At 37.8% G+C, this 27,636-nt stretch overlaps 1 protein-coding gene across 10 annotated transcripts in view; it reads left to right on the top strand.

Moving 5' to 3' along the window:
• The window catches only part of YAF2 (YY1 associated factor 2), a 79,367-nt gene extending 53,132 nt beyond the window's left edge, over positions 1 to 26,235 (top strand). For 5 of the 10 annotated variants that reach the window (XR_002724604.1, XR_002724605.1, XR_002724603.1 and 2 more), the window contains 2 exons: positions 21,542 to 21,694; positions 22,480 to 22,714. Coding sequence is in view for 2 of the 10 variants with exons in the window: in XM_023182822.1 (XP_023038590.1) it covers positions 21,542 to 21,694; positions 22,480 to 22,717 (391 nt within the window). In the remaining 8 variants the exon portion in view is untranslated. Of the gene's footprint in view, positions 1 to 21,541; positions 21,695 to 22,479 lie in introns of those variants that run through there. The other 5 variants (XM_023182822.1, XM_023182824.2, XR_002724598.1 and 2 more) reach the window with 3 other exon arrangements.
• The last annotated feature ends 1,401 nt before the right edge of the window (positions 26,236 to 27,636 follow it).

Here is a 27,636-nt window from a genome sequence, read left to right as displayed (position 1 = left end):
GATATGGATATCACTTAAGCAGTGGTCTAGAAATTATATATGATCATTTAAGATATTTTCAGTTTTTTGAAATGTAAATTCTTTTTCCTGCAATAGCCAGTTTATATTAAGATGGAAAATTCAATATATTCAATAATGTTTTCTTTCTGTGGAAAAAACATTACGACCATTCTGACCACATTGAGTGTGGGAAGTGTATTTTTGATTGCCAATTACATACTGAGGTTTAAAGCAACGTGAAGATTAGGCAATCATTTGCAACCTCTTCTATAACTTTGTATCTACACAGGTAAAGTTCTGATTCCAGCTCATCTTTTCCAATGATATTGTGGTTCAGTTTATGTTATAGTTTCACTCTACTAGAAGTAACTTTTCTTTCAGTTTTGATGTGATAAACCAGAAGTCATTGTTCATGTCTTTCTCAAATAGATTGTCTGTAGACAGCTGATTGATTTTTTTTACATTTGTGTTTTGTTCCAACTGTAAAGCAAAAATACCTGTTACCATGTTACAGTGTTAACTCTTCTGCATTGCATGCTATCAGCTTTATAAAATAGCCGGCCACATCGTATGTTAACAGAATTTTGTGCCTTCTGCTTCCTCGTCAAAAGTATCATGAACTTCGTGAATTTTTAAAAAAGCTTCTTTATTATGTGTTCTATATTGTAAGTATAACTATAAATGATGCTTTTGTAGTTTTAACCTTTATTTGTGAAATAATTCATCAGTTTACATAGAAGAACATATTTTGTCCTTGTTTTATAAAACATACTGAGGTTTGGCATTACTTTGTTTGGCAGAGAGGTACTTTGTGTTGAAAATTATTCAAAACCTTTGATGTTTCATGCCACTATTTGAAGTAAGATTACACTAGATAACACTGGCCACTAGAAGCAAAAGGATGTTAAAGAACATTCTTTTGTTTGTAAAACAAGCAAAATGCAAAATGTAAAAAACTGTTAAAAAACAGTTTTCAGATACTTGTTTGTACACTTCTCATTCACACTTTTCTAGGTACTTGGCATAAACATCAGTTATAAATTCATTTACCCAGTTCATACTGATTGACATTCCACATTCCATTGAAGCCTTGTTTATTGTTTTCTTTCACATCATTATTTTGAATTCTGGCATCTATTAATTATTTTCATCTCTGCTTTTATGAGTTAAAACAATTTTTATGAGTTTGGATTATTTATTACATAATAACAGCAGGGTTTCTGTGAAAAATCATAATTACCTTTTAAATTTATGATTATACCAGGCTCCCTGTAGAGCATACAATAGACTGACAGAACCCACCCAGTGTTGGTATAGAGACTGTGATTTGAGAATACTGCAGTAAGCTGTTCCAGGAGCAGTTATTCAAAGAGCTACAGATCTGATCATTACGTAAGAAGTAACAGCTCTAGCTGGTAGAAGGCAGTGGAGACATAAGATGAAAGGGGCAATAATACTGCCTGCCTATGACTCTTAAAACCAGTGTCTTACCAGCACCAGGGCAGGAAGTAGAGGGAAAGCAGTAGGGGAAGTAGTAAGGAAAGAGCACAGAGTAAACTGTGTAACAGAAATAAGTACACATTAAAATGAACATCACAAAGAAGTGAAAAACCAACTAGCACAGTTGTATTAGAATGATAAGTAAAGGGCAAATCAAGTATTATTTTTAAGTAACCTCAAACAAAGGACAGCTTGTCCCACTCTGAATGTACTGTAACCGAATGGATGATTTGTTGCAGTCCAGTGTGAGTTAACTGAGTGCCATAACTTCTATGTAATATATAAAGATTCAGTTGGCCAGAGCTGGGTGTATCAAAGAAGCCATCCTCCCATTATGGGCACCAGATTTTCTGTAGTGAAGAATGGCATCTCAATACTTTTTTATTTTATTTTTTTGAGACAGAGTCTCGCCGTGTCACCCAGGCTGGAGTGCATTGGTGCAATCTCAGCTCACTGCAACCTCCATCTCTTGGATTCAAGCGATTCTCATGCCTCAGCCTCCTGAGTAGCTGGGATTATGGGCACGCACCACCACATCCAGCTAATTTTTGTATTTTAGTAGAGATGGGGTTTAGCCATGTTGACCAGGCTGGTCTCAAACTCTTGGCCTCAAGTGATCCACCTGCCTCAGCCTCCCAAAGTGCCGAGATTACAGGTGTGAGCCACCTGTGCCTGGCCTCAATACTTGAAATATTATAGTACAAATACATATATTAGTTATCTACTGCTATAACACTACTATAACAAATTACCCTGAATATAGCTACTTACAGACATTTATGTCTCACAGATTTCTATGGATAAGGAATCTGGATGCTGCTCAGCTAGGTCCTCTGATTCAGGATCTCCCAATACAAGGCTGCAGTCAGCATTGTGGCCAGGGCTGCAGCTCTCTCAAGCATCCAGACAGGAGGAATTACTCACTTCCAGGCTTATTCAGGTGGCCGTTGACCTCAGTTCCTTGCTGGCAGTTGGACCTAGGACATTAGTTCCTGAAGACCTGTTGACCAGAGGCTTCCCTCAGTTCTTTGCCACATGGGCCACTCTGTTAGGGGAGATCACAACAAGGGAAGAGAGTGAGGATGGAAGCTAGAGTGTTTTAGTAAGCTTATTTTGGAAATGACATCCAGTCAGTTTTTGCTGTATTCTATTTATTAGAAGCATCTCACTAGGTCCAGCCCACACGTAGGGAAGGGGGTTGGATAAGGGCATGAATACCAGGAGGTCAGGGATTACTGGTGGCCATTTTAGAAGGCTGCCTGCCACAGCCAGGCCTGGTGGCTCATGCCTGTAATCCCAGCATTTTGGGAGGCCGAGGCAGGCAGATCATGAAATCAGGAGATGGAGACTATCCTGGCTAACACAGTGAAATCCCGTCTCTACTAAAAATACAACAAAATTTGCTGGGCACGGTGGCGGGCGCCTATAGTCCCAGCTACTCAGGAGGCTGAGGCAGGAGAATGGCATGAGCCGAGATTGCTCCACTGCACTCCAGCCTGGGCGACAGAGTGAGACTCCGTTTCAGAAAAAAAGAAGGCTGCCTGCCATAATAAACATTTTCATGAGTGAGTAAATGAATGAAGCAAAGGAAGGAAACTTAGGAAAAATACTTTGTACTAGTAAGTCCTCCAGAATTATAGGTTGCAGAAATGGAAGCTGAATCGTAAAAGAAAAAGTTAATACCTAGAAAAGACTTACTTTAGCTAAAACTGGGCATGGCTTATTAGTGAGTATACTATCTGTCCATCCATGATGTAAAGAACTATTTGGAAAAGTGTTTTCTTCCAAAGAACTATTTGGAAGATGTTTTTTTTTTTAATTTTAAAAAATAACGGAAATGGGAGCAAACTGTAATTGATACAGTTATATATGTATTTACAATGATTATTTGGATTATTTGGAAAAGTGTTTTCTGTGAACTCTAAATCAAATAACATCTTTTAATACTACTGATTTCTTTTTTCTTTTTTTTTTTTTTTTTTTTTTTTTTGTTTTTTAGACAGGGTCTCACTTCATTGCCAAGGCTGGAGTGCAGTGGTGCATCATGCTCACTGCAGCCTCAACCTCCTGGGCTCAAGCGATTCTCCCACCTCAACCTCCCAAGTAGCTGGGACTGCAGGCACGTGCCACCACATCTGGCTCATTTTTATATTTTTTGTAGAGATGGGGTTTCTCCATGTTACCTAGGCTGGTCTCAAACTCCTGAGCTCAAATGATCTGCCCACCTCAATTTCTGTATTTAGAAAACGTAGACCTTCAGATTTGATGTTTCAGTCACTGGTTCCCAACTCTCATTGCACATTAATATTACTATTTTGAGATGGAATCTCACTCTGTTGCTGAGGCTGCAGTGCAGTGGTGCCATCTCGGCTCACTAAAACCTCTGTCTCCTGGGTTCAAGCGATTCTCCTGCCTCAGCCTCCTTAGTAGCTGAGATTACCAGCTCACGCCACCACGCTCTGCTAATTTTTGTATTTTTAGTAGAGACGGGGTTTCAGCACGTTGGCCAGGCTGATCTCGAACTCCTGACCTCAGGTGATTTAGCCGCTGTGGCCTCCCAGAGTGCTGGGCTTACAGGTGTCAGCCAACGCGCCCGGCCTCACTGCACATTAGAATCACCTTGGATTCACAACCAGACCAGAAAGAGGATACTGGGCTCTATCCCAGTCGACATAAATCAAATTCCTAAAGATGGAGCCCAGACAAGTGTATTTTTTTCTTTCTTTTGAAAGAGAGAGGGTCTCACTTTGTTTCACAGGCTAGAGTGCAGAGGCACAATCATAGCTGAGTATAACCTCAAACTCCTGGCCTCAAGCCATCCTCCCGCCTCAGCCTTCTGAGTACGTAAGACTACAGGTGCGCACCACCACACCTGGCTAAAGGGGTATTTTTTTTTTTAAAGCTCCTCAGATGATTCCAGTATGTCGCCAGGGTGTTAGACACCTCTGATTTAAGTGGTTCTTAATAAAAGATTAGAATTATGCACCCTGTCTCTGGTTTAGTACAAATTGAAAGGGCAAATAATTTTATAAGCAAGTTTTCTTCATTTAGCATATATTTAGTATACAGTATGTACATAACACTTTGAGGGTGAAAAAGAAATGTAAGTAGTTTGAAAGTGGTGCTGACACTTTGGACAGAAGATGTTTTTTTTTTTAATTTTAAAAAATAACGGAAATGGGAGCAAACTGTAATTGATACAGTTATATATGTATTTACAATGATTATTTGTCATTGTCTACATAGGCTGTAGTGTTTTAGAGATGGGAGAGATGACTATAATACTAGAGTAGATAAGGTTATTTGGAAAAGATGGAATCTGCAGTGGATTAGGAAAGCAAAGGTGAAATGTAATAATTTGCTTTACCTGGCAGATCCTGATTTAATCCTGTTTTATAGGCCATTAATTGCACAATAGGAGGAGCCGAGGAGATTTGAAAAATAACCTGTACCAGGCTTCATTCCTGGAGATTTTTTCTCCAATTGGTCTGGGTGGGGGCCCAATTATAGTAATTTTAAAAGGACTCCTTGTGATGCTAATGTGCAGCCAGGGTTGAAAACAAGTACAATAGGATCACAGATCCCTGGAAATTTTTTAGTAGGATGGCTTAACATTCATTCATTAAAAAAATTAAATATTTATTTTTATTTATTGATACGTAATAGATGTACATATTTTTGGACAGTAAGTATTTTTATGCCGTAGGCACAGGAGAAACAGCAGTGAACAAAATAGAAGAGAAAAAATTCCCTGTTTACAATTGGGGGGTGGTAGGGAGCTTGTATTCTATTCTGGTAAAAGAAAACAGATAATAAACTGTTAATAATAATATGTAATGTAGTAGGTAGAGATAAGTGCTTTGAAGAAAATAAAGCAAAGTAAGGAGGATAGAGTAGGGAGTGAAGTTGGAGAGTAGAGTGCTGTTTTGTGTCAAGTTAAGAAATACTTCTCCTACAATTATGATCTGGCATTCATATGCAGTAAAAAAGAAAAAAGTAAAAAGGAAGGCTTCTCTGACATTTGACATTTGAACAGAGACCCAGAAGAAGTGAGGTTAGTGGTCAGAGGAACAGCAGGGGAAACCCTTGGGCAGAAGTAGAAAGGTGTTGATGCAACATGCTATGGACTCCATTGTTTCTTTCCAAAATTCACATACTGAATGAAGCCCTCACCCCCAATGTGACTGTATTTGGAGATAAGGCTTGTAGGAGGCAATTATGATTAAACGAAGTCATAAAAGTGGAGTCCTAATCCAGTAGGATTGGTGACCTTGTAAGAAGAGGGAGAAGTTTGTCTGTCTCTCCCTGTGTGTGCACTGAGGAAAGGCCATCTGTAAACCAGAAGGAAATGTAAGTAGAAGAGAGCCCTGAGTAGAAGCTGAACCCTACTGGACCTTGGTCTTGCACTTTCCAGCCTCCAGAACTGTGGGAAAATAAATATCTGTTGTTTAAGCTACCCAGTCTATCGTGTTTTGTTATGACAACCCAAGCGGACTAAGACACTGGAATAATGGGTTCCATATAGAAGAGTATAGAAGATCAGATAGGAAGAGTCTAAATCACATAGAGACTTGTGGACTAGAGCAAGAATTTTGGATTTTGTTGATTGCCATATACTCTGGTTGCCAATGTGTAACAAGGAAGGGGATTGGTTGGGTGGAGAGGAGGAGCCCATTGGGTGGTTTTAAGCAGAGGAATAATGTAATTTGATTTACATTTGGAAGGATCACAGTGGCTGCTTTGTGGGAGAGTGGCCTGTAGCAGAGCAATTGAGGGATGTTATTTATTTATTTTTTGAGACAGAGTTTTGCTCTTGTTGCCCAGGCTGGAGTGCAATGGCGTGATCTCGGTTCACTGCAACCTCTGCCTCCTGGGTTCGATTCCCCTGCCTCAGTCTCCCGAGTAGCTGGGATTACAGGCACCCGCCACCACGCCCAGCTAAAATTTTTTTTGTATAAAAATACAAAAGTAGAGACGGGGGTTTCACCATATTGGCCAGACTGATCTCGAACTCCTAACCTCAGGTGATCCACCCACCTCAGCCTCCCAAAGTGCTGGGATTACAGGCATGAGCCACCACACCTGGCTGGGATGTTATGAAGATGTTACAAGGGTGGTATCAGTGGAGGTGGTAAGAAAGTACTCAATTTTAAACTTATTTTGAAGGTGGGGATGGAAAGAATTTGATGGTGAATTAGATGTGGGTATGAGAGGAGAAACGGAATAAATACTGCTTCTAAGTGTTTGGTCTAAGCAACTGGAAGATTGAAGTGCTATTTACTGAGATAAAAAGATTGTTGAAGAATGGAAGAGTGGGAGAAGGGAGAAATCACGAGTATATTGTTGGCTGGGCGTGGTGGCTTATGCCTGTAATCTCAGCACTTTGGGAGGCCGAGGCAGGAGGATCACTTGAGGCCAGAAGTTTGAGACCAGTCTGGCCAACATGGTGAAACCCCATCTCTACTTAAAATACAAAAATTAGCCGGCGTGATGGTACACTTCTGTAGTCCCAGCTACTTGTAGACATCCAGGTGGATTTTTTTTTTTTTTTTTTTTTTGGACACAGAGTCACACTCTTGTCACTTGCAACCTCTGCCTTCTGGGTTCAAGTGATTCTCCTGCCTCAGCCTCCCAAGTAACTGGGATTACAGGCGTGCACCACCACATTTGGCTAATTTTGTATTTTTAGTAGAGATGGAATTTTGCCATGTTGGCCAGGCTGGTCTTGAACTGCTGACCTCAAGTGATCCACCCACCTTGGCCTCCCAGAGTGCTGGGATTACAGGTGTGAGCCACCAAATCTAGCCCCAAGGTAGATATGTTAAGTAGGCAGTTGGTTATTTAAGTCTGGAGTTTATGGGAGACATTGGAGCTGATAAAATTTAGTATCAGTGTATAGATCAATTGTTTTCAACCTTGAATACACATCCGCTTGGGAACTTTCAAAAAATTTGAGCCTATGGATCCTCATTTAAGTGGGACCTAGGTATTCCTGTTTTAATTTTTTGTTTTGTTTTGTTTTGTTTTGTTTTTTGAGACAGAGTCTTGCTTTGTCGCCAGGCTGGAGTGTAGTGGTGTGATCTTGGCTCACTGCAACCTCTGCTTCTTGGGTTCAAGCAATTCTCCTGTCTCAGCCACCTGAGTAGCTGGAATTACAAAATGCGCCACCACACCTGGCTAATTTTGTATTTTTAGTAGAGACAGTATTTCACCATGTTGGCCAGGATGGTCTTAGCCTTTTACCTCATGGTCTGCCCACCTCAGCCTCCCATAGTGCTGGGGTTAACAGGCATGAGCCACTAGCCGCCCGTTTTAATTTGATTAGTGGTTAGGTTAAAAAAATTTAGACAGCTTTTCTTTTTTTGAGGTATAATTGATATACAATAAACCACACATAAAACATGCAGTTTGTTAAGTTTTGACATATGAGTATACCTGTGAAACTATCACCACAATCAAGAAAGCAGACATACATCCATTATTTTCCTGAGTTTTTTTGTGCCCGTTTTTAATTCCTCCCTCCTGTACCTACGCCTGTCCCATCTCTGGTCACTAGGCAATCACTGATCTGCTTTCTGTCACTATAAATTAGTTTGCATTCTCTAGAAATTTACGTAAATGAAATCATGCAGTGTGTATTTTTTTTTTTTTTTTTTTTGTCCAATCTCGTTCACTCAGCATAATTCCTCTGGAGTGTCAGTAGTTCATTTCTTTGTGTTGTTCAGTAGTATTCCATTGTATGGATGTACCACAGTATCCATTCACCTGTTGATGAACATTTGGGTTATTTTCAGTTTCGGGCCATTACGAATGAAGTTGCTGTGAACATCCGTGTACAAGTTTTTGAATGGACATATATTTCCTTCTCTGAGTACATAATCTTGAAATGGAAATGCCTGGATGTTATAGATCACATTGTTTTCATATGTTTCAATATGAGGGGTTTATGTATACCTTTGAGGAAAATCTTGATGCATAGAAAATATTATTCAGGGACTACTTTCATTATTAAAATTAATGTTCATTACTTTCAATGTCATAATCTAGTTTTTCCTTAAATGTTATTTTTACAAATATTATTCTATTTATAAAATTTAGCAAAATTTAACTTTTGTTTTCTAGGCATAGGTATTTTTAAAACACCATTGCAAATGAAATCCAGTGTGGAACCACGGTTGAAAACCATTGTACAGATGATACTTAAAACTGAGGACTGAATGAGGTCACCAAGAGGAGTACTTTTAGCATGCATAAAAAAATCACCCTAGTTCTAGGGCAAGGCCTGAGAATTTGCATTTTTAAGGGGTACCTGGTATTGCTACTCTTCATTCGTTGACTACACTTTGAGTAGCACTGGTCTGGAGGGTTAGTTTAGATAAGAGGTATCTAAAGACTCAGTCCTGAGGCACTCTGAAGTTTAGAAATTTGGGAGACTGGAAGGGAATCAGTAAATGAAACTGTGAAAGAGTAGCCAGTGATGCAGGAGAGGAATGTGACGAGTGTGGTGTCCTAGAGGCTGAGTGAAAAAAGTTTTTCAGGAAGGGAAGGAGTGATAAACTCAGTGAAATGTTGCTGGAAAAGGCTGGGATGACTACAGTTGACTGTTGGTAAAGTGATTGTCAGTGACCTTGAAATAAATAATTTTGCTAGAGTGGAAGGACAAGAGCCTGACTAAGGTGAGCCTGAGAGAGAGTGGGAAAAGTATAGAGTGAACATAGACACATTTTTTGAGGTGTCGTGGAAAAGAAAACAGAAATGGGGCAGTGGCTAGACAAGGATGTGGACTCAGGAAAGAGTTTTTTTGTTTGTTTTTTTCCTTTTTGAGGTACGAATTATCATAATATGTTTGTATGCTGACAGGAATAACCCAGTAGAGAAGGAAATATTGTTTAAGCAGGAAACAAAGGAGGTCAGTGGCAGGAGTGTGTCCTGGAGAAAGGGATCCAGTCAGCAGAGTGATGGATAGTTTAAATAAGAGTAAGGGTAGTAGGGAAGTCAGACTGTGTTGGTACAGATGGAAGGTTGTGGACATTCTAATCAAACAACTTCTCTTTTCTCTGTGAGATAAGAACTAAGGTCACCCCTTGATAAAACAGCATATGATAAAAGCAAGGTTTGTTCAGTGCTCTGTTCCCAGTACTTAGAACAGTAATTGTAAATGCTTAATAAATATTTGTTAAATAAATTAATGGAAGCAAGAGTAATCTTGGGTTGGAAAGGAGAAGGTGCTGTAGAAGTCTCCTGTTGGGTTAAGCTAGAGTAGTATTAGTGGGTATGATAAAGAGGAACAGTTGGAATAATATGAAAGAAAAATGGAAAGGACTTAAATGTTTAGTTGGTTAAAAGGAAGAGAAAGTTGAGAGTGACCTATTTGTAGTCTTGAAGATCGTCCTTAGTCTTTCAAATTAAGTGAAAAGCAAATGCCAAACTGTGATGTCATTTAATGATTTGAGAGGCTTTGCTGAAAACTTTAACCTAGGTTTTATAGAAATGATGTAAGTAATCTGTTTTGTCTATGCTTACCAAGGACTATCTTAGTATTTCCCAAGGAATCAAGTCTTCCTGCCACCACCTTCCAGGAGTTCAGGGAAAATTGTGTTCTGGTCTGCTGCATAAGTGTTTGCTGTTGAAAATTAAATACATATAGACCTTGGAGCCTGGTTCGTGACTATAGTCTTAGCTGCTTAACAGGCTGAGATAGAAAGATCTCTTGAGCCCAGGAGTTTGAGGCTGCAGTGACTATGACTGTGCCATTGCACTGCAGTCTGGGTAATAGAGCGAGACCCCATCTCTAGTATTTAGAAGAATTTTTATTCCAGAGTCTCTCTCTCTCTCTTTACCTCTCTCTTATATCCATTTGCAGTTACTCCCCATTTCGTTCCTTAATTTTCTAACCCTGAGCAACCACAGGTCTACTTCCTGTTTCTATGAATTTGCCTGTTTTAGACATTTTATATAAACAGAACCATGCGAGAATATGTGGTCTTTCATGACTGGTGTCTTTCACTTAGGATAATGCCATAGGCTCATCCATGTTGTAGTGTCTGTCAATATTTCATTCCTTCTTATGGAGGAATAATATTTCATTTTACGAATGTACACCATATTTGATTTATCCATTCATCAGTTAGTAAACATTTGGGTTGCTTCCACTTTGGGGCTATTAAGGATAATGCTTCTGTGAAGATTCATGTACACATTTTTGTGTGAACATATGTTTTCATTTCTCTCGGGTATGTGCTTAATTCACTCCTGTGCAGACTTCAGAATAGCACTTCTGCTATCTCTGGGCTTCTATATTTTTCAAAGCTTTTAAATATGTTACCAACTAGGAATGTTGTAGCCCCTGTCCTAGTCGCTTAAAAAAATATTCATGTTGGCTTACATAAAATTGTATGACATCTAAATTAATCCACCACTGTATCATACATGCCTCAGTTGAAGCATATTTAAGAAGGCTGTAGCCCATCTGCTGTCATTGTGGCTTAGTAGCCAGGTAGATGGATGGATATAAGAGATTTCAAATTATAATAATTTATAATTTTGCCTTCTGTCCTTTATTATGATAAAAATGTAAGTGCTTACTAACTGCTGTTAATGATGCAACTTGAACTCAAAGTTCCTTGTATCTTTCTTTCAAGCTTCTAAATTATTTTAATTGAAGAGCTTCCCAAGATTCAAGGTGAATTTAAAGTTAAAAGATTGTCATTTGTAAGTACTTAACTGTGTGAATAAGGATTTTCTCAGCATTGTACAACTAAATCACATATAGAAAGAGCATAGAGCACTGGAAGAATAAAAAACAGATAGCATTAACATTGGAAATGTAGTTAGAGGCTGGTTTGTTAAGGAGCCTAAATACTTGTCTTTAAATTCTTTTTTTGTTTGAGAGTGGGTCTCCCTCTGTGGAGGGTCATGGCTTACTGCAGCCTTGACCTCCAAGGTTCAGGTGATCCTCTCATCTCCGCCTCCTGGGGAGCTGGGACTACAGGCATGCACCACTACACCTGGCTAATTTTTTTTTTTTTCTGTAGGGATGGGGTTTCTCCATGTTGCCTAGCCTGGTCTTGAACTCCTGAGCTCAAATAATCCACCCACCTCAGTTTTCCAAAGTGTTAGCATTACAGGTGTGAGCTGCCATGCCCAGCCAGGTGTGAGATTTTTGTAATGAGAAAATGATCAGGAGTTATATACCCAGCTCTGGCCCTTTTGTTTGTTAGTCTGTAAGAATCACAGGCAAGTGCTTAGTTGATTTTATTTTCAAAAGTAATTCTACAGGTAACATATTTCCCTGTTTTTTTTTTTTTGTTTTTTTTTTTTTTAAAGAGATGGGGTCATACCACGTTGCCCAGGCTGAAATGCCAGTGGCTGGCTATTCACAGGTATGATCACAGTGCCCTGCAGCCCCTCTAACTCCTGGCCTCAAGTGATCCTCCTGCCTCAGCCTCCTGAGTGACTGGGACTACAGGCATGCACCACTATGCCCAGATAGTACATTATCTACTTTAAAATATTAGAATATTACAGATAAAACTAAACAGTTCCGGCTGGGTGTGGTGGCTCACACCTGTCATCCCAGCATTCTGGGAGGCCGAGGTGGGCAGATCACTTGAGGTCAGGAGTTGAGTGAGACCAGCCTGGGCAACATGGTGAAATCCCATCTCTACTAGAAATACAACATTTGCCAGGTGTGGTGGCGCATGTCTGTGATCCCTGCTACTCAGGAGGCCGAGGCAGGAGAATTGCTTGAACCCAGGAGACAGAGGTTGCAGTTAGCTGAGATCGTGCCACTGCACTCCAACCTGGGAGACAGAGTGAAACTCTGTCTCAAAACAAAAACAAAAACAAGAAACTAAACAATTCCTGACCACTTATGTTGCTGTAGTGCTCTCTCCCACTTCCCACCATTCAACATTTAGAGCTGATATTAGGGAAGGGCAAGGAATATGTTTGTCCTTGAAGAATTCTTGAAGAATACGGGTAATAATGATACTATCGAAGAGGTGGATATACAGGCTAGAGTGCAGTGGCACAATCATGGCTCACTGCAGTCTCAACCTCCCAAGGCTCAGGTTATCCTTCTGTCACTTACCCCCAGTAGCTAGGACTACAGGTGCTTTCCACCATGCCCAGCTAATTAATCTGTGTGTGTGTGTGTGTGTGTGTGTAATTGTTTTTTTGTTTTTTGTTTTTTTTATTTTTCAGTAGAGACAGGGTTTCACCATATTGCCCAGGCAGGTCTCGAACTCCTAGGATCAAGTGATCTGCCCGCCAGAGCCTCTGAAAGTGCTGAGATTACAGGCATGAGCCACTGCATCTGGCCACAGGTTTTCTATATAGAGGAAACAAATGGAACTCTTAGAGTGGATGAGCTCCCTGAAGCAGAATATAAGCCAGGAACCAACACAGATATCAAGTATTCTTTGTTATCATTAAGATATACAAGGTAAATGAGCATGTTTTGAGATAAATTATTATTTTAAAAAGGGAAAGATGGAAGATTCAGAAGAGAAAAGTGCTATTTAATTCATTCAGCAAACATTTGTTGAATGCCTGTCAGGCTCTGAGCTTGTTACCAGTGTTTCAAAAATGGAAAGGCACAATCCTTCAGGAGCTTGCAAGCATACCTACAATTATAGGATAATGTGACTCACTGACTTATCAAAAACACGTAACATAGCCGGTCTGCGGCTCATGCCTATAACCCCAGCACTTTAGGAGGCTGAGGCAGGAGGATTGCTTGAGCTCAGGAGTTTGAGACTGGCCTGGGCCACGTTGTGAGACCCTTATCTCTACAAAAACCAGAAAAAAATTACCCAGGGTGGCTCTGCGTGCCTGTGGTATCAGTTACTTGGGAGGCTGAGGTGGGAGGATTGCTTGACCCCAGAAGGTGGAGGCTGTAGTGAGTTGTGGTTGTGCCGCTGCACTCCAGCCTGGGGGACAGAGCAAGACTCTGTCTTAAAACCAAGAAAGGAGAGAGAAAAGAAAGGGAGGAAACGCTTCTACTGTATATCTCTAACCCTGTTACTTCCTAAAATTTAGTCTTGTAGCTCCGCTACTCCAATAGTGTCATTATTACTGATATCCTTCAAGAATAACGTTTGTATTCAACATGAAAAGAGAAGAAGTTGTCTGGGCACGGTGGTTGACACTTGTAATCCCAGCACTTTGGGAGACTGAGGCGGGTGGATCTCTTGGGTCCAGGAGTTTGAGATGAGCCTGGGCAACATGGTGAAACCTGTCTCTACAAAAAATACAAAAATTAGCCTGGTGTGGTGATGCATGCCTGTAGGCCCAGCTGCTTGGGAGGCTGAGGAGGGAGGATTGCTGAGCCCAGGAGGCAGAGGCTGCAGCGAGCTGAGATTGTGCCACTGCACTCCAGCCTGGGGAGCAGTGAGACTATGTCTCCGGAAAAAAAAAAAAAAAAAAAAAAGTAAAGAGAAGAGATTAAGAACAGCATGAAGTAACCTCAACATTAAAGGGCCTGGAAGAGGAAGTACTAAGAGGAGCCAGTTTAGATATAAGACGACTGAGAAGGACCTACTTACTGGAGAAGGTAGGAAGAGGAGTAAGAAGAATCTTTGTAGCTGTGGTGCAGGAGAATGTTTAATACAAGTGTCATGATACACAGAGGTCAAATAAGATGAGGACTGAAAGGTGTCCTTTGGTTTTGGCAAACTTGGTGACCTCAATGTGATTTCGTTAGTGGAGTGGAAAGAGGTTTGGAAAGGTAGAAGTGAAGGCAAGGGCATAACTGAGAGAATAGCAGACATTTCCAAAATACTGGAAGAGGAGAAAGGAAGAGCAAGTAAACAAGGGGTTAAGGAGGAGTTTTTTTCCATCTGGATGGGAGAGACTTCAGTGTATTTCTATGTCTGTGAAAGAAGTATAGTGTTCTTATGATGGGAGGGATGGTATGAGCCCCACAATATTTACAACATTTTAAAAGGTAATGGTGAGTTTTTAAACTTATTAAATTAAAATATTAATACTAATTATAAATTTAATTAGAAAATGTTAAGTTTTTAAAAAATATTTAGGCAGGCCATCTCAACCAAATGACATGTAAATGTGCAAATATGCCCTTAGATCTAGAGTTTGTATAGTAGATTCTGCTTACTGTAACTACTTTGAGAATGGTGGCTTGTTTCTGTGAAGGGAGTGTTCTTGTGTTTTTAAAGGAGAAATTGTGTTTAAAATTATTTTGATAGTTTTGGGGACGATAGCTAAATACCAGGTTATAATCTTTATTTTCTGCAACGTGAGATAATCATGTTTTTGAAAAGAATTTAAGGAAGAAGCCAAGCCTCTTCGAACTAAATCACCCTGCTTAAATTTTATGACATAAAATTTCTTTCAGCTGGGTGTGGTGGTGCATGCCTATAATCCCAGCACTTTGGGAGGCTGAGGCAGGTGGATCACTTGAGGTCAGGAGTTCGAGACCAGCCTGAGCAACAGGGTGAAACCCCTTCTCTACTAAAAATACAAAAAAAAAATTAGCTGGGCATGGTGGTGCACACTTGTAATCCCAGCAACTAGGGAGGCTGAGACAGGAGAATCTCTTGAACCCAAGAGGCGGAGGTTGCAGTGAGCTGAGATCTCGCCATTGCACTCTAGGCTGGGCAACAAAAGCAAAACTCCATCTGAAAAAAAAAGATAATGCTGTCTTTCTTTTCTTGAGATAGATGTGATGGGAAGGTTTGTCAGGAATGTTGTGGGATTTATGTGAGATAAAAGTGTAACAGAATCCTAGACTTAAAAATATGTCATCAAGATACATTTGTATGTTCATAAATATTATTTAAAGTATTTTATAACTTACAGTATATATATATTTAACATTCATGATTTTATTTGACTTACCCAGTAATCTTGGGATGCAGTCAGAGCTCAAGGTATGGAAACAAAGCCAGACGATGACTTGACTGTCCTGGACTGTAGCTGGGGACTATAGGCATGCGCCACCACTCCTGGCTAACTTTTTGTAGAGACAGGGTTTTGCCATGTTGCCCAGGCTGGTCTCAGATTCCTGGGCTCAAGCTATCTGCCCGCCTTAGCCTCCCAAAGTGCTGGGATTATAGACGTGAGCTACTGAGCCTGGACAGAAATTTTCAACAGCTTTTTGTTTATTGAATTTCTGTTGTGTGCTAATTATAAATATTTTTCAACATTGAGCTAAGAACCAGAAATGGTAATTCTAATACGGTAGTATTTAAATAATTAGTTCCAGGATATGTGTATTGTTTTAATAGGTAGATACACAAACAATTTTTCTTAAGTACAACCCAATTTTAGTTTTTGAGTCCTTTTTCAAGTGGTTCTACTTACAGAATTGATACTTTATGTTTTATTCTTTTCTTGAGGTCTTCAAAGAAGGAGAACATTTATTTTTTGAAATTACCATATGGAACTTTTGGTCCCGTTTATATTTCTGTCGTATATAACGGGATCTTAATTATTTGATTTTTCCTATATCTTGAGATAGTTTGCTGTATCATCCTAGGAATTATTTTATTTATTTTAATTTTACTTTAAGTTCTGGGATACAGATGCAGAATGTGCAGGCTTGTTACATAGATAGACATGTGTCATGGTGGTTTACTGTACCTATCAACCCGTCATCTGGGTTTTAAACCCCTCATGCATTAGGTATTTGTCCTAATACTTTCCCTCCCCTTGCCCCCCACCCCCCAGCAGGCCCCAGTGTGTGATGATCCCCTCCCTGTGTCCATGTGTTCTCATTGTTCAGCTCCCACTTGTGAAGAACATGCGGTGTTTGGTTTTCAGTTCCTAGGAACTATTTTATCTTTGCTACTTAGTTATTTCCAACTGTATTTAAAAGATACCGGAATAATAAGAAAACAGAAAAATGGTGGAGTCATCTAGAAGGATAGCGCAATTTTGAAAAAAAAAAAAAAAAAAACACGATTTTATCATCTTTCCAGAAAGTATAAAAGTGTAGAGACAGTATTTTTGTAGTCTTTGCCCTCCTTTTTCTTTTTTTTAAACTTTCATTGAACACATTTGAGAATTGAGAATTTTTCATTTTCTGCTCCTAATGACAGGAAGTTTACAAGATGTTTCAGTTATTAGATGAATCAGGGGATGGTGTAAAGCCAGTGATAGTGGCATCCAAAACTGTAGTGATGTTGAAATTGACCATATAAGGGAAATCTCAGACCATGAGTCATCAGATGACAATATCCTTGATCATTTTTCTCAAACTCAATAATTGATAAGTGAACAAATATTTCTGAGCACAAAAAGTAAATGTGGTTTCTCATATAAGTAGTCATTCAACAGAAAGGATTTTATCATGCAATATTTTGCAAAAAGAACTTGGAGCATCTTGTTTTGCTTTAGAGACGTGTGACAAAATTCTTTTTCTTCTATATTTGACACAAAAATTTACTTGAGATAGTTCATTAGTGGACCGATGCTGAAGGTAGGTATGTGTACCTCATCTACAAATGAAAATGGTAATTTTGAAGCAGAGAGAATGTCTGTCTCTTCAAGAAATTGCCAGTTGTCAAGGGTTTCAAAAGTAAAGCGTCCTATGATACAAGTGCAAGAAGTGGTAGAAGTAAAGAAAAGCTAAAACCTATTAGAAATGTATTTGAGGCCAGGCGCAATGGCTTATGCCTGTAATCCCAGCACTTTGGGAGGCCGAGGCAGGCAGATCACCTGAGGCTGGGAGTTCAAGACCAGCCTGGCCAACATGGTGAAACACCCTAAAAATACAAAAAATTAGCCAGGCATGGTGGCACATGCTTGTAATCCCAGCTACTCAGGAGGCTGAGGTAGGAGAATCACTTGAAGCTAGGAGGCCGGAGGTTGCATTGAGCCAAGATCATGCCACCACACTCCAGCCTGGGTGACTATCTCATTCATAGATAGATAGATAGATAGATAGATAGATAGATAGATAGATAGATAGATAGATAGAATTTAAAACCAAGAATCAGTACTTAAAAGATGAATGTTTCTAGGATTAGGCCTGACAGTTGATGAGGAGTTAGTTACATTTGAAAAAAATAAAATAAAACCTAGCCGGGCACGGTGGCTCACACCTGTAATCCCAGCACTTTGGGAGGCTGAGGTGGGCAGATCACAAGATCAGGAGATTGAGACCATCCTGGCTAACACAGTGAAACCCTGTCTCTACTAAAAATACAAAAAAAAAAAAAAATTAGCTGGGTATGGTGTTGGGCACCTGTAGCCCCAGCTACTCGGGAGGCTGAGGCAGGAGAATGGCGTGAACCCAGGAGGCGGAACTTGCAGTGAGCCAAGATTGTGCCACTGCACTCCAGCCTGACAGAGTGAGATGCTGTCTCAAAAAAACAAAAACAAACAAAAAACACCTTTTGGCCTTTCGAGGTCTAGATAACTTCAAAACCAAGTTATTATGGAATAAGAAATTGGGTTTACTCTCTTCTAGAGTCTTAATAAAATGCTTAATGAAGTTGTTTCATTGTTCTCTTGTTAAAAGGGTCCATTGTGATGTTTGTTTCTCCTGGTATACTGACCATTTAAACATGGACAGAAGTTATTTCCTTTCTGTCTATAATAACTCCTCCTTCTGTTTTCTCTAACACAACACACAGTTTTTTTGTTTTTAATTTTTAGTGCATGAGGGCAGGGCCTGTGTTTGTTTTGTTCATGGTTAATCTCCAGCACATTACCTAGTGCCTGACACATGTAAATGTGCAATAAAATTTGTCGGACAAGTAGTTTCTTTCCTTTTTTTTGTTCCAGAAGACAGGGTCTCACTCTGTCACCCAGGCTGGAATGCGGTGATGTGTGTAATCGTGGCTCACTGTAACCTCCACCTCCTGGGTTCAAGCGATTTTTCCACTTCAGCCTCCCACAGGCACGTACCACTATGCTTGGCCAATTTCTGTATTTTTTTGTAGAGGTGGAGTTTCACTGTGTTGCCCAGGCTGGCCTCGAACTCTTGGACTCAAATGACCTGCCTGCCTTGGGCTCCCAAAGTGCTGGGATTACAGGCGTGAGCCACTGTGCCTGGCCGTAAACAGGTGGTTTTCTTATAAAATCTTTCCTTGGTTAGATTTTTGGGCTTTTGTTAGCCAGAGTATTAGCAGATTCACAGTAGGTTTGGATTTAGTCCAGCCTTTTTTATTCAGTGAGATTTACCATATTGCTTCAATTAGCCATATATTTTGGTGTTACTAAGCAGATTACTTCTTTCTGAAATTTGAGTTATGCTATCTCTTTTTAGTAAAGAATCAGTCTTTGTTTTTAATATTCTTTGTCTTTCTTTCCTTTCTTTCATCTTACCTGTCCAACATGACAAAGCTCAATTATGATGAAGTTGATCAAGCCTAAAATATTATTCCTATAATATTTAGCACATGGGATTTTTGTCAGTGGGGGTGGAAGGCAGACCATAGTTGAAAACTACATATATGAAGCCAACATCCGTTGACCTCCTGCTCACACAGAAGGTCAGCTAGCCCCAAAAATATTTTGTCCTAATAAGTAATGAAATGCTCCCCCTTTTCTTACATTATAGTAAATGAATAGACTGCCAAATTTTATACAGTCTATTTGGGCTGTCTATGAAAGATACATAGGGATCCCCAAATTGGTGAATATCATAGCTGACAAATACAGTCTAATCATGGCATATGTTAATAAGTAGATGATGGACTGTAGTTGGCCAGTGGCTAGTCAGTAGTCATTTATTAACTGGGCAACCATTTTGTGCACATCAACTCCTTATCGTGGATCCTTTGGCATTACTAAAAGTGTGCTGTCAAAACCATGAATGATAAATCTGTGAACATAAAAAGGTATATTTTATAAATGATACTCGGTCCTTTATTTACTGAGTTAACTATTTCCTACCTCTAAAATTTCCTCCTATCCTGATTTTTCTCATCAAATAGAAAAGGGATCATAAACTTTAAGATACCTGGAGATAGAAGGGCTTTTCTTTTTAATAGGACATGGAGTTGAGTGACTTACGACATTGTAAAAAGATCATCATAAACTGTGTTCCTCCTACCTTCAGTGAAAGCTCTTTAGCCCTTACAGAGCAGCAGAGAACTTTATTTGAATAATTAAACTATATTTGAATAATTAAACTTTATTTGAATAATTAAACTACATTTATGTTTTATGCCTCTTTTCTCTCAAAATTCAACCAGATGAAATAATCCTAGAATTGAGGTACAAAATCGTAATCTTTAAGTGAAAATCAACTTTCACATTAAAATAAGAATAAAAATGGAATAGTTGTGTAGTATACATTTAGGAAAGCCTAGGATAAAAAGAGAATGATGTACTCGAGAACAGAAAAAAAGAACCACTACAGAAAATTTGTTGATGGTTAGAAAATAACAACAAACAACACTAGTTACAGAGATTACACGATCACTTATTAGACCACTAGTCTCACATTTTTACTTCTACTGTGGTGTAATACCTTTCTATTTCAGACTCATGCCAGTAATTGTTGTAAAATTCAAGTCTGAATTTCTTCAGTGACTTCTCATCACTTAAGAATAAAATCAGACTGCTTAGCTTTTAATCGTGGGATCCCTTCTTATCTATCCAGCTTGGGTTTTTTTCGCTCTCTCTACCACTCTGCTCTCCATCTCAAACTTTATCCTATAGTAGTACCAGTATTCACCAGATATATTGCACTTCTTCATGCTTCTTTTTAAAGTGTGGTCCCTAGAGACCCCAGCACAACTTGGAAACTAGTTAGAAATACAGTTTCTTGGGCTCTACATCAAGGCCTACTAAATCAGAAACGCTGGGGGTAGGCTAAGCAAGCTGAATAAGCCTTCTAGGTGATTCTGATGTACCTTAAATTTGAAAACCACCACCTTAACCCTTTTCTTTTTTTAACCTCAGCCATTAACTACCATACTGTCAATATCACTTTTATTTGTGCAACTCTTAATCTACATTTCAAACTCTATGTCAGTTCTGTTTTTTAAGTTGTATATTGGACATCTGTCCTGGATATCCTTTCAGTACTTCAGACTATCTAGGCCCTGAGCAAAATTCATTATCCATCTCCTGAAACCTACTTTACATACTGTTGCCTATTTTCTCTCAGCCTGGCAGCTTTGATTCTTAGATTGTACAATATTTTCTCATTATTTTTTATGTTGTCTTGCTGCAGAGGAACAGGGGGAAAAAAAGATTTTTAAAAAACTGTACTAACCAAAAAAAGGTCAGGATTTTTCATGCAATAAAGTTACTATTGTTTTAGAGCCATCTGTTAAAATGTATTTTTATCTTACTTCTTCCCTCCTTCCCTCTGCCTTTTTCTTTGATGTATCCTTCTTTCTCTCTCAAGAACTTAGAGACTGTATTTTGAATCTTAACCTCAGTTGTGCAAGTTCTGTGGTAAAGCTGGATAGGTGAAAGCTTGTACCAGCATCAGATGTTGAAGCCAGGCAACATTTCAGATACCCCTGAAGAGTTCTTACAGTAGGTTCTCAATAAATATTTTCTAAATGAGTAAGTTAGCAAGTTAGATGAGTCTCAAAGGACTGGGTAGATCTCCAGGGTCAAAAGAGCATAGTGAGATTGTAGCTGGAGATGTAAGAAACTTAAAGGATTTAAGCAATAAGGAGTGAGAAATTTTGATAATAAATGTTTATTAAATGAATAAATGAAAAGCTTTAAAAAACAGCCATTGTCACAAATGGTTAAGTATTTCCTTCTCTGAAGGAGGAGGGATAAATTATTATTTCAGTGTAAACTTTGAAGTTTGATTTTTAGAATTCATGTTTATATGGGTACATCCCATTTAGTTTGATATACATTTAAAATAATTTCTTATGTTGATTTATGTAACAGTATTCTAATGTTTGACCATATATCTTAGACTATAAATTTTAACTGTTATAGTTTGTTCTCTTTTTGTTGAACAGGAAAAACTGATATATACTTGAAAGTTATTGTGTTATTAATTTGTTTTCATAATGTGAGATATTCTCTCACAAAGCACTTATGTTTTAAGTTATAATTTAAAATACCTTTCTTTTTAACATGCACACAGGAAACCTCGACCTGTCTCCCAGTTGGTTGCACAGCAGGTTACTCAGCAGTTTGTGCCTCCTACACAGTCAAAGAAAGAGAAAAAAGATAAAGTAGAAAAAGAAAAAAATGAAAAGGAAACAACTAGCAAAAAGAATAGCCATAAGAAAACCAGGTAAATTTGAAGAGTGTTTTATGACATTTTTGAAATAATAAAACCATTTAATTTTTTAAACATTGATACACTAATATACACAAAGTGGAAGTAAAATATTTGATTTCCTTTATTTTAAGGCATCAGAAAAGGTTTTACTGAGTTTGAAAGATACATTGGAAATTAAACACAGAAGCCACAAATACAAGCTTAAATGTGGTGATGCTTTTTTCTTTTTACTAGATTGGAAGACATTATGTCTGGATGTTTTGTTTTGTTTTGTTTTTCCCTTAAGAAGAGCTGTTTGAACCAGGAGTGGTTTTCAAAATACTGAACAGATAATTGCATGGGTTTTAACCTATCAAAATGGTCATGTGTTCAGTCAGAACAATCATGATACCCTTATTGGTGTGTGTCATGGAGTAACAATCTTCCTTGCATGTATGTAGCTCAACCTTAGTTTTTATCACCTTCCTCCATGGTACTGTTCCTCCATTTCACTGTTGGCTAAAACATCTATTTTAATAAAATTAATAAGCTGTCTGCAAAATTATGATACACAGAAGCACAAGTTCTACTTCTAGGCTGTCACAGTTTTTAGTTGCATTGAAGAATATTCATGAATGGTTTGATTAATGTTAATGAGTTGAAACATTTTATGATATTTTTGTGGCTGGTTACACATAAATTGCTTTAAATATGTATATTCATTTTGTTACTTTCACCTACTTTTAATATTTATTTATGCTCAGAAATTTGGTAGAGGGAAAAGCTAGTTTAAAATTTCATTTTTTTTTTATGTTTAGACCAAGATTGAAAAATGTGGATCGGAGTAGTGCTCAGCATTTGGAAGTTACCGTTGGAGATCTGACAGTCATTATTACAGACTTTAAGGAGAAAACAAAGTCACCACCTGCATCTAGTGCTGCTTCTGCAGATCAACACAGTCAAAGCGGCTCTAGCTCTGATAACACAGAGAGAGGAATGTCCAGGTCATCTTCACCCAGAGGAGAAGCCTCATCATTGAATGGAGAATCTCATTAAAGTTTATTTTCTCCAATTTCTTAGTCACTTCTGTCCTACCATGCAAATACACAGATTATGCCAAGAGGTACCACATTTTCATGACAAATACATTCATGCACAATCCATAATTTGAGTTTTACATAAAATAGAAATTTGTTAGAATTTGTTAGATTTTATTGCAACTATGCCTACCAAACATTTCCAGACTTAACATTTTGGTCTCTGCAGTTAAGTGCCATGAAAATGTGGTTGAATTATTCATTATGCAGTGTTATTGGTAAGTGTATTTTCACTTTTAGTTTAGTGAATTCTAACACATAATTCTTGAATTCTCTACTATTGGCATGTAATGAATTTAAATTTTTTATAACATAGTGCAAGCTGCCTAAATATGTATTATTTGAAAATTGTGAAACAGATAGTTATATGTATACAAGTCAAAGATCAACTTAACTATTGCTGCAACAGGTTTTTCTTAATGGTTATCCTCTTAAATACACCTGCTGGTACTTGGTGTGGTTAAATAGGAAAATTGTTATTAAATAAAGAATTTGTATGAACCTTTGCCAATGTTTTTGACACGTTTTACTAATTATTGTTCCTGAATTATGTTTCTGGTTTTATCCATTTTTTGAGGTTTTTTTGTTTGCTTATTTTTCAAAATATTCATTTATTGTAATGTTTACTAGCAGACTAGTAAACAATAAAGCATTGATTATTTAGCTTTATAATTCAGGTTTAGTGCTATTGTCATTGAACACTGCTATTTTCTGTATCATATAAAACATTAAAATTCAAATAATTATAAGCATTTGGCAAAAACGAGAAAAGAAACTTGCCATATTTTACAAGCTGCAATTTTAGAAAAGCTTTAACTTAATGATAGTTTTATCACTGTTTTCTTGTCCCAAACTTATCCAGGGCCATAGATGCATGAATCTAATTAAAACAGAAATAGGAATTGTTGCACAGAAATGGGAAATAGCTAATTTTAAGTCAGTCTAATTGGCCTCTTACTAAATACAACAATTCTTATGAAAATCATAGTACCCTATTTTCAGACACAACTGCCAGTTTACACATTTCTCAGTATCTTGAAAGGAAAAAAGTATAGCCCCACTTATACTATGTAAAATTACCAATAAAATATTTTTATGACTACAGATTTTGCATTTTTGTTTATGACTATTAACGTGTTTTATTTCGTATTTAGAATTTCAACCTGGAAACCACACAGTACTTAAATTCTCCTGGGGTCTCCTGCTTTCTCTTAACCATTTGCTTAATATATATCTACCTATAGGAGACTTCTGAATTGTAAATGGACTTAAAAATAGAATGTGGATACAAAATATCACATAAGACATCATGATAACATTTGAAGAAAAAATAAAACTGTAGACCCTAACAGTTGTGATATTTGGTGGTTTCGTGTGGTAATGTAATTTTCTGTTTACAGTACTTTTTACAGGCACAGTGGTACTGTCTTTTTTGTAAGATGCTAGTTGTGAAATACAATTGCATACAGTAAAAGTCTGTGATTAAAACATTTATATACCTCATTCTTTAGTGTTGTTAAATGAAAAATTAAAATTGTGTTTGTTATAAGATACGTTCAGTGGAATACCAACTAACCAGATATATTCCTTTAAAACACGATATTTTTGTCTTATTCTGTTTTTAACGTGTTTCAAATGTTTTATATATTCATTTTTGGACAGAGTAAAAAATTTAAAATGTAATAGGGAAAATATTTAATTTTTAAGTCAAAAACTATACTTTAAAGGCATTACATCTTATGATCAAATACTTTCAGAATGCATTTTAAATGAGCTGCAAGAGAGAAAAATCTGACAGGAGAGGGGATTTTACCTGAATGGAGCATACTCATATTTCTACATAGGTGGGTAGATACTCATCTTTCTACATAGGCAGGAACACAGTGTAGCATGGAGATTAAGCATGCTAACTGACACCTCATGTTTGAATCCTGCTGTAGAATGGAAATGAGCTTAAATTACCCAAGCTTACTTTCCATCTATAAAACAGGGCTAATGGTAATCACATCTAATTTATAGGGTTGTTGGGAGGATTAAGTCAATCCATGTAAAATTCTTAATTATCTGACACATAGTGGTCACTCAGTAAATGTGAGCTTTTACTATTGTTATAGGTAAAATCCCATTACAAAAATACAAAAATATTTTTTGTAACAATTATTTTCATGCCCTCTTGGATGACATAAAGTAATAGTGTTTTATAGATTTCACTAAATTTTCAGTGTAATATCAGATGTTTTCTCTGGACGCAGAAAGACCATCTTTCCATAATTAAAGAACCTGGTGGGTGTGCACTAGGAGATTGGAGAAATGAATTAAGTCGACTAGTTTGAAAGTGTTTTATTAATCACAGGTATCTCAACTTGCCTTTGTTTCACCCTACCTCAAATACTCTTCCACACCAGGAAAACAAACGCAAATTCCATAAATAGAACTGATATTAAAATATGCAGAAAGATTCAGAACCTAGGTTTAGGGTACATATTTTGCTCTGTTTCATGAACTTACAAGGTGGTTTGAGCACTGGGTTCCTTTAGCCAAATTCCATACAAAAAGAACTTGGATGTTTTCCAGCATTTATTACCTTACTTTGCTATAAGTAAGAGTAAAGATAGCCCGGGTGCGATGGCTCATGCCAATAATCCCAGCACTTTGGGCTGAAGCGGGCAGATATTTTAAGCCCAGGGCCAGCCTGGGCAACATGGTGAAAGCTCATCTCTATAAAAAATGTGTGTGTGTGTGTGTGTGTATTTAAAAAGTGAATATACTTTGAGGCAGAAGAAGAATCTTAAAACCTTTTGTATTATACAATAGAAATAGTTAAAGGTTTTATTTTTATTAAATGCTTTCCTAAAATGATAGTGGATAATAGACAAAGTGAAACATTTTAAAAGGAAGAGAAACTTCAGCCTTTCTAAGTTGATAGCATGTTTATTAACTTTTAAAGATCCTTATAGCCTAAAAGAATGTAGCCTCTGCATATTATATGCATTAATGGCAAATGGTCTAGAAGTTTTTGTTTCCACTGAGGCTTCCCCCACCTACTTTTTAAAACTTCCTGCTATGGTTTGGATATGGTTTGTCCTCACCAACATTCATGCTGAGGCCTGAGTCCCCAGTTTGTTTGTGTTGGTAGGTGGTGCCTTTAAGAGATGATTAGGTCATTGCGATGGATTAAGGGCTTTCTCATGAGGCTCAGTTAGTTCTGGAATGGATTCACTCTTGCAGGAATGGATGAATTCTCACAAGAGTGGGTTGTTATAAAGTGAGGATGCTTCTTGTGTTCTGTTCTCTTTGCCCTCCTCAGTTCACCATCTGCTTTCCACCATGAGTTGAAGCAGCATGAGGCCCTCATCAGATGGCCTGCCTGATCTTCGACTCCTTAGCCTTTGCAATCATGAGCCAAAATAAATCTCTTTTCTTTACAAATTGCCCAGTCTCAGGTATTCTGTTACAGCAAAAAAAAAAAAAAAAAAAGTGGATTGAGATACAAATTTTTTGCTCTGCAACTTACCTCTTTTCCAGAATCTTTTAAGGACTCGATGTAGGAACTAAGCTATTTAGTAAGTCATTAGTAGAAGTTTCCGCACAGTATTTTGAAAATTAAGTGGAAACAGAAAAGTGAGTGCGTATATAAGGAAAGTAATAGTAAAAAAGCGCTTTGACTTCTTAGTACTCACCCTCTCCTGTGTATCCCCAGGCACCTTCAGTTGTCTGGAACAAAGAATGTAGGAAAAACTGAAGAAGTTCAGAACAGTTACCAGTGACAAAAATCACTGATTAGAATAAAAAAGACAAGGTTATAGAATATATGTTGTTACTGATCATCTTTCAAAAGCAGAAGGAAAAGAATGCCCTCCCTGGCTACTGAGGGTGATGAAAAGTAAGCCCCACTCCTATCACAGGCAATGAAGGACAGGGATGGAAAAAAAAAGTGAAGAAGAAGGGGAAAAAGCAAAAGTTACGAAAAAATTTAGAAAAGGGGACACTGGGATTCAGTCTGGATAATGGTAGAATCACTAGGAAGGGAAAGAACAAATAGAACTTAACAGCACATCAGTCTCTGGTGACGTTTTAAAAATATGATAAAGCATCTTCATGATGTCTCTGTCATTAGCTAAAGTTTAGCTTGTGTTTATTAAGACTATTTACTAAGACAGCAGTATGTGTAATACAGAATGATGTTCATCAAAACCAGTTCGCTTTAGGAAACTGTCACAGAGAAGTTGTACCTTGAATTACAAGATAATTCAAGACCCACTAAACCTGTGTGTATTATTTCCACTCCTCAGGAATTCCAGTTGGGGAAGTATCTATTTCACTGGGTCCTTGCCCCAAAAAGTTCCCCCAGGGGTTTATTCTTACAACTTGAAGTTTTTTGTTTTCTGGTTTTAAAAAAAATATTATTTGGTGTGATTTACACTAGATACATGTGGCCATTTAGAAGAACAAAAGAAAATTACTTTCCTGAATGCACATCCCTACCAGCCCAGATAATTTAAATGTTAAGTATGTAATGTGCAATTGACCCTTGAACAACATAGGTTTTAACTGCGTGGGTGCACTTACACATGGATTTTCTTCCAACTCTGCCATGTTGAAGACAGCAAAATCAACCATTCCTCTTTTTCCTCAGCCTACTCAATATGAAGACTATGAGGATGAGACCTTTATGATGATCAACTTCCACTTAATGAATAGTAAATATATTTTTCCTTCCTAATGATTTAACAATTTCTCTAGCTTACTTTATTGAAGAATACAGTATATAATACATATACAAAGTGTGTTAATCAACTGTTTATGTTATCAGTAAGGCTTTTGGTCAACAGTAGGCTTTTAGTAGTTACGTTTTGGGGGAGTCAAAAGTTGTATGCG

This window comes from Piliocolobus tephrosceles, chromosome 10 (assembly GCF_002776525.5).
Source record: "Piliocolobus tephrosceles isolate RC106 chromosome 10, ASM277652v3, whole genome shotgun sequence".
In the NCBI taxonomy this organism is placed as follows: domain Eukaryota; kingdom Metazoa; phylum Chordata; class Mammalia; order Primates; family Cercopithecidae; genus Piliocolobus; species Piliocolobus tephrosceles.
Note: the sequence above shows the minus strand (reverse complement) of the source record. Positions and strands in the feature narration are given on the sequence as shown.